Consider the following 13125-nt stretch of genomic DNA (forward strand, 5'->3'; position numbering starts at 1 on the left):
GGGAGCAGGAAGTTACCTAGTGGAGTACAGGATGTATAAATGACTATCAGGCTTTGAGAAGCTGGTTTTACCAGAGCAAGTACACCAGTTGTTTGTTTGTTTGTTTGTTTGTTTGTTTGTTTAATTAATAAAGCTAAATAGTTTTAATTGGATTTTGAATAAATTATTACTGTTTTGAATTTTGAGTTAGTATCTTCCTTAGTGGAAAGCACTGAGGAGGAGTTTATGGACACAAAGGGACAGTGGCTAAACAAACTTTGGAAACCACTGTTCCTAATTATTTATTTATTTATTTCCTAAAATTAATATACTGATTAGTTGTTGTTGTTTTGTTGTTGTTGTTTTTAAAAAATACCCACCTTAGGCTGATGAGATGTAGAAGGTATTTCGGGGCGTGGGTGGGGGGACTCAGGTGTGTTTTTGTGTGTGTGATGGAACTCGTGAAAGGGGAGCAATTCAACTTCATTAGCATTTTGAGGCCCCATCTGCCCTGTGCATTGAAAGCAGTATCACAACACTTTAAACATTCACAGCTTCTCCCAAAGAATCCTGGGAGATGTAGTTTGTTAAGGTGTGGTTGAGCAGCCAGCCTTTATTCCCAGGGAACTCTCAGCACCCTAACTCAAGGATGGGGAGTTTGTGGCCCTTCCAGATGTTGATGGGTTCCAACTCCCATCCCCCCAGGAAGCATGGCCAGTGGTCAGGAGTGATGCGAGTTGTTGTCCAGTGAGGAATGGAGTGGTGCCTTTTAAGATTATAAAAAAATTCCTTCCAGTAGCACCTTAAAGACCAACTAAGTTAGTTCTTGGTGTGAGCTTTCGTGTGCATGCACACTTCTTCAGATTATGTTTGCCATCCACATTCTTTGTAAGTACTAGTTTCATAAGGAAAGAAAATCTGCTGCCCAATTGGCTGTCCATTAGCAAATTAATTGGGGAATTAATCCATTGTACAAAGTGCCAACCCCGCAATGAGAAATGTAATTTTGGAAAGCACCAAAGTGTTGCAATTAAGGTCCCATAACAAATGAATAACATAAGCAAATGGTGACAATGGCAACGGAAGGGTGTATTTAACTGCAAATGCCAGAGAGGGGTATTTTGTTTTTCAAAAAAAATTATCCTTCTCTTTCCCACTCCCCAAAGAACTTGCTCAAAGCAGTTTCCCAGTATAAAAGCAATTTGTTGTTGTTGTTTAGTTGTTTAGTCGTGTCCGACTCTTCGTGACCCCATGGACCAGAGCACGCCAGGCACTCCTGTCTTCCACTGCCTCCCGCAGTTTGGTCAAACTCATGCTGGTAGCTTTGAGAACACTGTCCAACCACCTCATCTACTGTCATCCCCTTCTCCTTGTGCCCTCCATCTTTCCCAACATCAGGGTCTTTTCCAGGGAGTCTTCTCTTCTCATGAGGTGGCCAAAGTATTGGAGCCTCAGCTTCAGGATCTGTCCTTCCAGTGAGCACTCAGGGCTGATTTCCTTCAGAATAGAGAGGTTTGATCTTCTTGCAGTCCATGGGACTCTCAAGAGTCTCCTCCAGCACCATAATTCAAAAGCATCAATTCTTTGGCGATCAGCCTTCTTTATGGTCCAACTCTCACTTCCATACATCACTACTGGGAAAACGATAGCTTTAACTATACGGACCTTTGTTGGCAAGGTGATGTCTCTGCTTTTTCAGATGCTGTCTAGGGTTGTCATTGCTTTTCTCCCAAGAAGCAGGCGTCTTTTAATTTCGTGACTGCTGTCACCATCTTCAGTGATCATGGAACCCAAGAAAGTAAAATCTCTCACTGCCTCCGTTTCTTCCCCTTCTATTTGCCAGGAGGTGATGGGACCAGTGGCCATGATCTTCGGTTTTTTTGATGTTGAGCTTCAGACCATATTTTGCACTCTCCTCTTTCACCTTCATTAAAAGGTTCTTTAATTCCTCCTCACTTTCTGCTATCAAGGTTGTGTCATCTGCATATCTGAGGTTGTTGATATTCCTTCCGGCAATCTTAATTCCGGTTTGGGATTCATTCAGTCCAGCCTTTCGCATGATGAATTCTGCATATAAGTTAGATAAGCAGGGAGACAATATACAGCCTTTCCCAATTTTTAACCAATCAGTTGTTCCATATCCAGTTCTAACTGTAGCTTCTTGTCCCACATAGAGATTTCTCAGGAGACAGATAAGGTGATCAGGCACTCCCATTTCTTTAAGAACTTGCCATAGTTTGCTGTGGTCGACACAGTCAAATGCTTTTGTGTAGTCAATGAAACAGAAGTAGATGTTTTTCTCTCTTTTAAATATTTATTGCAATTTTTAAAACAACAAACAAACCACCAAACATATAAAATACCATCACACAGAAAAAGTCAAAGCAAAATTAAGAAATAAACAAAGAATAGAAAAAGAATACATATAAAATACAATTGTTCATAAATCATATTTTCATAATCTTTAGACTTCCTCACGTCACCCTTCCCTGCGTTCTCAGTCACATAGTTATAGACAGCAATTTATTACCTTATTTCAATTCTTATTTTATATATCTCGGATATTATGTCCCAAATTTTGAATAACTTTATTGTAAGTTAAACTGCTTAGTTTGAACATAATATTACTTCGAATTCCATCATTTCATTAAACCTCGCTTATTCTCATATATCTTGCAACAAAATTACTGCTGCCATGTTACTTTCAATCGTGCATTCTCCTAACATTCATACAGTTTATAGTGTTTTTGTAAATAGTCTTTAAATTTTTTCCAGTCCTCTTCCACCTTCTCTTCTCCCAGGTCCCGAATTCTGCCAGTCATTTCAGCTAGTTCCATGTAGTCTATCAGTTGCGTCTGCCATTCTTCCAGAGTGGGTAGATCTTGGGTCTTCCAGTGCTTTGCAATGAGTATTCTTGCTGCTGTTGTTGCATACATAAAAAAGATTCTATCTTTCTTTAACACCCCTTGGCCGACAATGCCCAAAAGGAAGGCCTCTGGTTTCTTAAGGAAGGTCTACTTAAATACCTTTTTTAACTCATTATAGATCATTTCCCAGAAAGCCTTGACCCTTGGGCACGTCCATTTCCAACATTTATTATCAGGCAGATGATATATTTTTGCCAGCTTGACTGGGGTCATGTACCACCTATATATCATTTTCATAATGTTTTCTTTCAAGGCATTACATGCCGAGGACCTCACTCCGGTGGTCCATAACTTTTCCCAGTCAGCGAACATAATATTGTGCCCAATGTCCTGTGCCCATTTTATCATAGCTGATTTGACAGTTTCATCCTGTGTATTCCATTTCAACATCAAGTTATACATTTTTGAGAGTACCTTGGTCTTAGGTTCTAACAATTCTGTTTCCAGTTTCGATTTTTCCACCTGGAAACCTGTTTTTTTATCTGACTTGAAAACCTCCCTAATCTGAGCATAATGTAACCAATCTCGCACTTTATCCTTTAATTTCTCAAAACTCTGCAATCTCCAAATATCTCCTTCTTTTTCTAATATTTCCCAATATTTCGGCCAATTGGCCTCCATATTGAGTCTTTTGTGAGCCTTGGCTTCCATTGGTGATAGCCACCTTGGGGTCTTGTTTTCTAGTAAGTCTTTGTATTTTGTCCAGACATTAAACACAGCCTTCCTGACAATATGGTTCTTAAAAGCCTTATGGAAGAAGTAGATGTTTTTCTGGGACTCTCTAGCTTTCTCCATAATTCAGCGCATGTTTGCAATTTGGTCTCTGGTTCCTCTGCCCCTTCGAAATCCAGCTTGCACTTCTGGGAGTTCTCGGTCCACATACTGCTTAAGCCTGCCTTGTAGAATTTTAAGCATAACCTTGCTAGCGTGTGAAATGAGTGCAATTGTGCAGTAGTTGGAGCATTCTTTAGCACTGCCCTTCTTTGGGATTGGGATGTAGACTGATCTTCTCCAATCCTCTGGCCACTGCTGAGTTTTCCAAACTTGCTGGGATATTGAGTGTTAAGCAATTATTTTTTAATAAACAACAATTATCTCCTCCCTAAAGCACAAATTAGCAAACTCAAAGCAGCAGTATTAAGAACAAAAGGAGCAGCACTCATGAGCGACATGACCAGGAGCAACAGAATCAAAAGCTTATTGAGAAAGGAGAGTTTAAGAAATAATAATTCATTTGCTAGTATTTAATTCCTAGTATCTGTGCTAACCAATCCATTTGCTACATCTTCCCTGCCGCCGCATTATGAGATCTGTCATATGGAAGGATGCAGGGGACACTGTTTCACCTTTAAGCTGTTGCATCCATAAAACAGTTTCAAACACAGCCATTTATATACATCAGCAGGAAGCCAGGCTGCAAGTCCGAGAGGGAGCCATTACCCTTGCCATGCCCATTTTGCTCCTCAATATACCCTGCCCACTTCCCAAGGAAAATAAACCGGATGCTACAGGATTCCTGAAGCTCAAATATTCTCACAACAAACTTAACCAGGGTCCCAGTTCACTACAGCTTTGATTTTGTGGTTCCTTTTTTCAACAACACATCCAGACTCCATGCAGTAACAATTACATCCTGAAACTGGGACAGGACGATTTTGAAAAATATCCTCATGCACCCATGACAAATTGTAATGTTTAAGAAGCAGGCTTCTGGCCCCAGAGCAGACGGGCTAAGCTGAAATAATTGTCCATGAGTGATGACTCAGATGGCTCTTTGTGGATTGCTGCTTCACTGCCCCTAAGAAGGGGGTTAGCTGGATTAGAACCATAACTGCAGGGCAGATTTCCTTCCCTTTCTCTTCCTCCATATCCAGACTATCATCTTTTGTTCCCTTTTTTGGATAACGGTCTTAACACACAGGCTTCTGAAGAATTTCACAGAGGGTTGCCACTTATAATACAACCTGGCCCCCAACATTTGAGAAGTTCTCTTTGCTTGCTTGCTGGAAATGTTTACATTTTTCTCAAAGACAGCCACAACAACACCAAGTTGTGAAAATGATCCTTGACAGAAAGGGATATCAGTTTCTAATTCTAGTTTTCCTTATCAAGCTTCTGGCCCAAGTCTTCCTTTTCCCCCAGCCTGTGGGTGGGACTCTCACAGCCAAATTCTCTGGGGCTATTTTGCTGGATGCTTCAGAGCAAACAGAAATTTGTATCTCGGCAGTTAAAGCTGTGTGGGGCAAGTGAGAGCCCAGACACGCTCGCTGGAAAACCTAAAAGTAAGATCCCCGTTCCTATTGCAGTTCCTGAGTTTGCGATTGGGCCTGTGCAGCAAATTCAGAGCCTTCCTGTCAACGCTTGGGTTGTCTTTGGCTCAGCTGAGTTGTCACAGGAAGCCACTGTTTCCCATACAGGAGCAAGTTATCGCAAGGAGCTCATGTGTCATAGCTTGTCCTCCTCTTGTGCATGCCAGAGGAAATCAAAAGCTTTATTCCAGTCCTGAACAAACCACAGTTTCTCTTGATGTTCCCAAACTCAAGGAACTGTGGCTTGTTTATGCTCTAGTTAGTGAAAGCAAACCAGGATCAAAGCAAAGTTTCAGGTGCTCACTTGTTCACTAACTTGAGTTTGAACCAACCACAGTTTCACGAGTTTGAATGTCATGAGGAATATCTTCAAGGCCCCTCTCCAGTTGTTGTTGTTGTTTTTCCTGCTCTTCCTGTGGTCATTATTGATCCTTGCAGTCCTGGTTAAATAAGTCTTCTAATAATGAATGGTGGAGGACTTTGTCTTTTGCTCAGAAAGCAAAACTTCATCCCAACATCCCAACTCTCTGCTTAGGGTTCCAGGACAAAAGGCTACATGAAGATGGACCTCAAGCTTGGAGGCCTTGGACCTGACTATGGAACCATCAAAGAGAAAGTAAGCAGCATGCATGGCAATAAAAGAAATTAAAAAATAGTTTGCACATCTTGCAACTGCCCTGCAGTGGGCACAACAACAGGTGCAATATTATTGTTGTTAATATTAATATATTTAATATTGGGCGGTATCCAGTGCTCCCCTTCCACTAGAACAAGTGATGTACACTATCAGAATGGACCTCTCCTCTCCCCTGAAGCCTCTGGTGTGCTTCCAAAATCGGCTCTGGAGGGACGAAAGGAAACACAAATGCTACTGGGCCAGCAGAACTCCACCAGTGCTACTTTGGATACAGGCTGTGATTGTTGTTGTTACTGATACTACTACTACTATATTTTTAATTGATTTGTTAATTTATTAGATTTGTTACCTGCCCTTCACCACTAGCTCCTAGGGCAAGTCACAACAATGTAAAAACGCAGTATTAAAATCAGTTAAATCAACTTACAATCCGAAAAATTGGGATAGGGGTAGCCTAAGGTGCCTGAGCCTGCTGTCCCTCCCCCCCCCCAAGGAAGCACAGTCCTGGTGAGACCCCAGCCACCCCCACTGTCTTCATTTTCCTGGAGGCATCTATACCTTTAAATTAGCACCTGCAAATGGTACACAAATTTGTGGTGTGGGGCTGTTCCCCAAATGAATTCTTTGTGTTATGTAGCAGCATCCCTAAGGGACAATGAATTTGAAATTGGGGGCAGTGGAGGTTTTTTTAAGTCGGGAATGGTGTGGAGACTTGGACTCCCATCAACCCCTCATCAATGGCAATTATGTCTGGGGCTGATGCGGACTAGAGTCCCCAAAACATCTTGGTGGGGGCGGCCTGAGGGAATCTAGACTAGATGATCTGCTCCCATCCATCCCTGTGGTTCTGTTTGTTCTTCCTGACCCAAAGAAACAGAGGTGGGGGCAGGGCCAGACACTGCGTCCTCCAAACCCAGGCGCATTCAAAATAGATCATATTTTCAATCTGCCGTTTTCTTTGCCCTTTGGCAAAGGTATCCATTAGTCGATACTCACCTGCGGAGAATTCCAATTGCAGATAAGTACACCCAAGTTTATTCTCTTCCGGCTGGTTCAAGTGTGCATTACTTTAATGCAATTGAGCTGCCCTTGCGAATTCAGATGGCCTGGCTTTATTGCAGAAGGGAGGAAAATGAAAGTAAACACAGCAGAGCAAATGCAGCCATAGAGTAGCTGAATGCACATTAGGCCCTGTTAAGAAACATCAGGTGTTGCTGGACCAAAGAAGAAGATGGAGCCAATCATCCAAGAAAGGGCCTGAAAGAAGCCTCTTTTCTCCCCCTTTACCGTGGATGATTTTGCAAGATGCTCTGAGCAGATAGATGGGAGAACATAATCCTGGCTGCCCTTCCACCCTACTGATAAGACAACAGTCATATAGCATTTGCAGTCTAGGAGAGCACCGCGGGGTGTTGCAGTGGGGGAAATAATTCAGCAGACAGCACCAGTCCAGAGTACTTTAAAAGCTGCTTTGATTCCTTTGGCCTTGTGTGTGAAATGAAGCAGATTGGACAGCTGAAATGGGAATAAATGCAGAGATCCATAGCTACACATACAGGCTTTGTGAAACCATGAGGTTTTGTTTCTCCATAAAATTATGTGTCAAGCATAACGTGCCATTCTGGTATGACTAGGGCCACAATGATGTTTTATCGTGTTTTTAATATTTTTTGTTGTGGTGGTTGTTGTTATTGTTGTTGTTGTTATTAGCCCTGAGCACTGAAAAGGTTATATGCCCGCCCCAATATGATTTTTTAAATAAAAAAAAAATTAAACCATAAAATAAAGATTTAAAGATTTAAGCACTTGCTTCTCCAGACCAGTGGTTAATCCATCGCCACATATGACTGGAATGGTACGAGTGGCGTCTAAGATGAAAAATCATTTCTAAGGAAATTCCCACCCACTTACTATAAATTTCAGTAGTTAAATATTGAAATTTTTAATATTGTATTGCTTGTAAGCCACCCAGGGGCTATTTATTGATGGGTAGCTATAAAAATTTAATGCATAAATAAACTTGAGTTTCAACATGTCTCCATTGTTGAAATAAGGCAGATGGATATACAGTGGAACCTCGTGTTATGTACCTTCCCCCTTGTGAACGCTGCGGGTTATGAGCTCCGCTAACCCAGAAGTAGATGCTCCCAGTTGCGACCTTTTCCCTGGGATGCGAGCGGAAGTCGCGCGCCAGCAGCATGGCAGAAGTGAGAGGCAGCATTAGCAAAAGCGCGCCTCATGTTATGAGCGGTTTTGGGTTACAAATGGATCTCCAGAATGGATTAAGTTCGTAACCGGAGATACCACTGTATAACTGTTTCTGTTGTTTTGAAAACATAAAAGATGAACAACCTGCCTGGAACATGAGAGGAGGGGCAGGAATGGTTGCTGATAGTCCTGTTCAACTTGATAGAATATCCATGTCATGTCATTTATGAAGCCAAAAGTGAGCTAAACTCTCAGTGATTTCTCTTTAAGTGTCCTATCCACACCCTCAAAGTAAGCTGGGTGAGCTGACCACGCAATCAGAAACACAAAAGAGAATAGAAGATAATTTAAGTCATTAGTCATGTTTGTACCCTGTGTGTTCCTCAAGATGTTTATGGTGGCATAAACCCCATTTCATCTTCACAACATTCCTGTAATGTAGGCTAGGGCGAGAGACCATGCTTTGACAAATACCACCCACTGTTCTTTGTACTCCTGGGATTAAGAAGTCCAGCACTCTATCCTCTTCCAGAAGCAGCTGACACAGTGCCCTCCAGATATTTCTGAACCACAGCTCCCATCATCCCAGACCATTGGCCATGCTTGGCGGGGGAGTTGGGAGTCCAACAACAGTCCCTGCTCTCGTCTCTAAATTTATCACCGACCATCACACCGCATCCTTACAGTATCCGCCCCAGACTTGTTAAACAGTCCTTCCACTACTGCCATTTGTCTCCTGACAGTCCGAAAAGATGAAGCAACAAAAGGAATATGCCAAGCAGGTTAAGGAACACAACATGAAGAACATCTCGAGCGCTCGGAAACCGCAGCCGAGGCACGACAACAAATCGGCCCTGTCCAGGCAGAAGGTGAGTCAGCTCCCAGAAAGAGAAACTCAGCAAGTTGAGGGATAAGAGGCACTGGATGGCTCAGCCCTTTTCCTTGAGTCAACAGCACATAGGATGCTTCCATGCGGCAGTTTATTGCTCATGCATCACATGCAAGTGTTGTTGTTTTTTGGGGGTTTTTTTGCATCATCCATGCAACACCATTCTCATCAAAAGGCCATCCTACTTCTCATCCTCACACCTCAGCTCAATCCACTTTTTCCATTTCTCTAGGATTTTATTTACATAATGGATTTTCCACTGGAAACTTTGAATCGAGATTAAGCGGGGAGACGGTTTGAGGTGGCCTTTTGATGAAAAGACGGTGTGGTGCAGGCACTAAGCAAAGCTTTTACGCATGAGGAACACCGAGTCAATAAACTGCCACTTGGACGTGCCCACAGAGGCTCTCTGTGCTGTAAAACATGCAGTTCACGCGGTAAATTACCACTTAATGAATGGTTATCTCTGTTCACCTGCTGCTTCTCCCTTAAAGCAGCATGAAGGTGATTTCAGCAGACCAGTGGCTGGGAAGATGGCAGGCATGGTAAAGCATCCTTAACCCGTCCACCACCCATTTCTCAATTTTTTAGATTTCCCCAACCCTAGTTACTTTTCTCCCATATTCCAAACTTGCATGTGGAATCCCAGCTGGGGAGGAGGGACAGTGTGTAAGGGATGTGAGTGGGGGGTCGTTGTGTGGAAACAGAAGCCAGGGGGAAGGTTAAGCACCCCTCCTCCAGCCTATGGCTTCCCACTTGAAAACTGAACCCAGCCACCAGCACTTCCAGACATGAAGTAGATGCTGGATGTGTAACTGTGTCCTTTCCTGGGAAGCGCAGTGTTCCCCCTGCTGTGTTCATTGGTTTTTTCATTTGCTTCCTTCAGGCCCTAGAGTACGCCAAGACCATCCCCAAGCCCAAGCTATATGTGTCGAGGCCATCGGAACAAGAGCCCAAGGACGAAAAGAACCTGGCACGCACCTTAAACGGAGAGAATCTTCCTCCCATTTCATCTCTCGAATCCCTGCAGAACAGGCATGAAAAGGAGAAGCAAGTCGTTGCAGCTTTCAAAACCCTTCATATTGTATGAGACTGAGCCCAAAGTCACAGGGACTGCAGGCCTTCCGAGGCAGCAGAGAACTGGACCGTTTTGCTCTGCTCTTTTGATGGTCGCCCTGAATGCCCAAGGACTGGCATTGAATTATGAGTTTCTGCTATCTCAAAATGAACTTTGAAGATGTGAAGTATTTTTCTCTCCTTATTCACCCTCCCTCCCTTGTTTTTATTTTATTTTTATGTCAGATTTTATTGTTGCTAATTAAAGACTGTTGGATAGGTAATGTTCTAGAATGGTCTTCATTTATTTACACCACCTTTCTCCCTTTTATTATTTCCTTGCCAAATCCTTCGCTGGGCCAATGTCATATTACACCTAGGGCCACTCCAGGTTGGTGAGGGGTTGTGGTTTTGGGGGGTGGGTGGGTGGGTGGTATGAACTCTGTTATTTTCCAGTCAGGCAGAAGTCAGCCATGTCAGCTAAAGTAAATATATGATTTTATGCTAATGATGAGTGTTGAAATGCTGTCAAATGCTCAAGCTGATTTGAAATTGGAAATGCTCTGGGGTGGTTTGTTTTGAAGAAAAATTGCAAAGCAACAGTTATGCCAAGGTGTAATTTGGGGGCCTTCCCCAAGGGTCACAGATGACACTTGATTGGGAATTTGAACTACTAAAAGCTTAGTGAACTACTGGCAGCCCACCCAGCCCAGCCCTGTTTATGTGGGGGTTACATCCCAAGGCACCTCACGTGCAGTGCCGGATTTACATGTAAGCTAAACAAGCTATAGCTTAGGGCCCCACTCTCTAGGGGGCCCCAAAAAAATCTAAAGGGAAAAAACTGGATGTACATTTCCAAAATATAAGATAAAAAACAAATAAAACCTACATACAGCAACAGTGTTTTGTGTTGTGTAGGCTCCTATTTGTTATGTGCAAGTGGCTTTAGATACCTATGAGGTCCATGAATTACCATATAGCATATATTCAGCACAAAAAACAGTGACAATTTGTTGTTGACAAAGGACAGCTGGACATATAAAGGGCCCCATTACCTTCAGTAGCTTAGGGCCTCATCAAACCTAAATCCAGCCCTGCTCACGTGTTGGTAAAATCACGTATAATTGAAACCCATGAAAAAGCCTGCAAACACCCCATTCCACCCTTTTAGTGAGGTTTCAGTGACATCTTTATGACATTTCCAGGTCACTTCCGGGTTCAGCACGACGCATATGTGCACATATTGAATGCACGTAAACGGGTGGCTGTCTGTACTGAACTAAATCATGGTTTCAGTTACTTGGGCGTTCATTGTGCAGAAACAGTGGCATGGAAAAGTCACCCTTCTGTGCCTTCTAGGACTCCACAAATTGTATTCAGGAATCAAAGTGAGCAATATGTCTTCCTTAGCCCTTACTCTACACAGTGTGAAATGATTCCCAAATCAACGTTTTTCCAGTTTCATATATATATATATATATATATATATATATATATATATCCATACTGTGCTTTTTATTTTGAAAACGACTTACAGAATGCCTTAGAGTTAAGCAGTACTGTATACCAAGATATGGAAGGAAGGAAGAAATACTCTGCAGCATAAACTTCCCCAAGCTTATCCACAATATTGCTGTCTGGAGGGGTAACTCTTGCATGATAGCACAACAAAAGAAAAATCAGGGAGGAAATCCCAGTAGGAAAATTTACAGGATTTCAGTGGGAAGCTACAGGACATGCACTGTTTGGAAATGAAGCAGCATATCCACCCCAAAATGCTTGCAGGCACAAATAGAATTGAAAGTGGAAATGAATATAACCACCCTGATACCATCCTGAGCACAAATCATCATGAATGCACAATGCAAAGGCTGTCTGACACAACCTCAAGTGAATACTCAGAAGCCATGGCAAATTCCAGGGGTCTGGTGCATAGTGAACAGTGTCATTGGAGCAGTCCTGTGGAATGCTCTTCCTAAGGAGATCCAGCAGGCATCTTCTACATTAACCTTTAAATGTTTGCTGAAAACCTTTCTGTGCTGCCAGACTTACCCAGACCACATATTTCCTGTAACAGTCAGCGGGTGATCTGTAAATTTGCATGTGGTCTTCATTGTGCAATTGTTGTAAACAGCTTTGATTTTCTTTTTGTGAAGCTGAGATGCAGAAGTGGCTTTTTTTAACAAATAATATAATAAATAATCTTACATACCTTGCGCAAAATGTGGAACCTTGCACGACCCAAGAATGTGGCTCCACTGCTCCTTTGGAATGCCAAACTAGAAAACATTTAGCAGGCCCATATATTGAAAGCGGATCAGTTTCTGGACCCCTTCACACCTAGGAAGTTGCCTTATACAGTGGTACCTCTGGTTAAGAACTAAATTCGTTCTGGAGGTCCGTTCTTAACCTGAAACGGTTCTTAACCTGAGGTACCACTTTAGCTAATGGGGCCTCCCGCTGCCGCTGCGTGATTTCTGTTCTCATGCTGAAGCAAAGTTCTTAACCTGAGGTACTATTTCTGGATTAGCGGAGTCTGTAATCTGAAGCGTCTGTAACCTGAAGCATCTATAACCCGAGGTACCACTGTATAGAGTTAGATCATTGGTCGATCTACCTCAGTATACACTGACTAGCAGAAGCTCTCCAGGATTTCAGAGACGGTTCTCTCCCAGTCCCACCTTGGAGATTCCATCAAGGATTAAAACTGGGACCTTCATGCAGAACAAATACTCTGCTCCTGAGCTACCATATTTTTTTGCTCCATAAGACGCACCTGACCATAAGATGCACCTAGTTTTTAGAGGAGGAAAGGAGGAAAGCCCCATTTTTGGGAGGGGATCAGCTCACAGTTGTGCACCTTCTTTTGCAAAGGGGAAAAGCCCCTTTTTTTGAGGATCAGCTCAAAGTTGTTGAGCTTACTTTACAGAGGGAAAGAATCCTGTTTTTATGGGGTTCAACTCACAGTTCTGCAGCTTCTTTAGGAAAGCAAAGGGAGCCATTTCTACAGTTTCCAAACAGATAATCTAATCAGCCAGTCACATGTCGCTGGGGAAACAGCCTCTGTCTGCAGAACATTCAACAATGGAGGCCTGGGCAAGGGGGTAGGGCCAGAAAGGG

At 42.8% G+C, this 13125-nt stretch overlaps 1 protein-coding gene across 2 annotated transcripts in view; it reads left to right on the top strand.

The window, feature by feature from the left end:
- The window catches only part of JHY (junctional cadherin complex regulator), a 37015-nt gene extending 26716 nt beyond the window's left edge, over window positions 1-10299 (top strand). For both annotated transcript variants that reach the window (XM_081172538.1, XM_081172539.1), the window contains exons 6-8: window positions 5751-5831; window positions 8804-8929; window positions 9836-10299. In XM_081172538.1, the coding sequence (XP_081028664.1) occupies window positions 5751-5831; window positions 8804-8929; window positions 9836-10039 (411 nt within the window). In that variant the 3' untranslated portion in view covers window positions 10040-10299. The remainder of the gene's footprint in view (window positions 1-5750; window positions 5832-8803; window positions 8930-9835) is intronic.
- Window positions 10300-13125: the final 2826 nt, after the last annotated feature.

Source organism: Podarcis bocagei (assembly GCF_964188305.1).
Source record: "Podarcis bocagei genome assembly, chromosome: 15".
Lineage (NCBI taxonomy): Eukaryota > Metazoa > Chordata > Lepidosauria > Squamata > Lacertidae > Podarcis > Podarcis bocagei.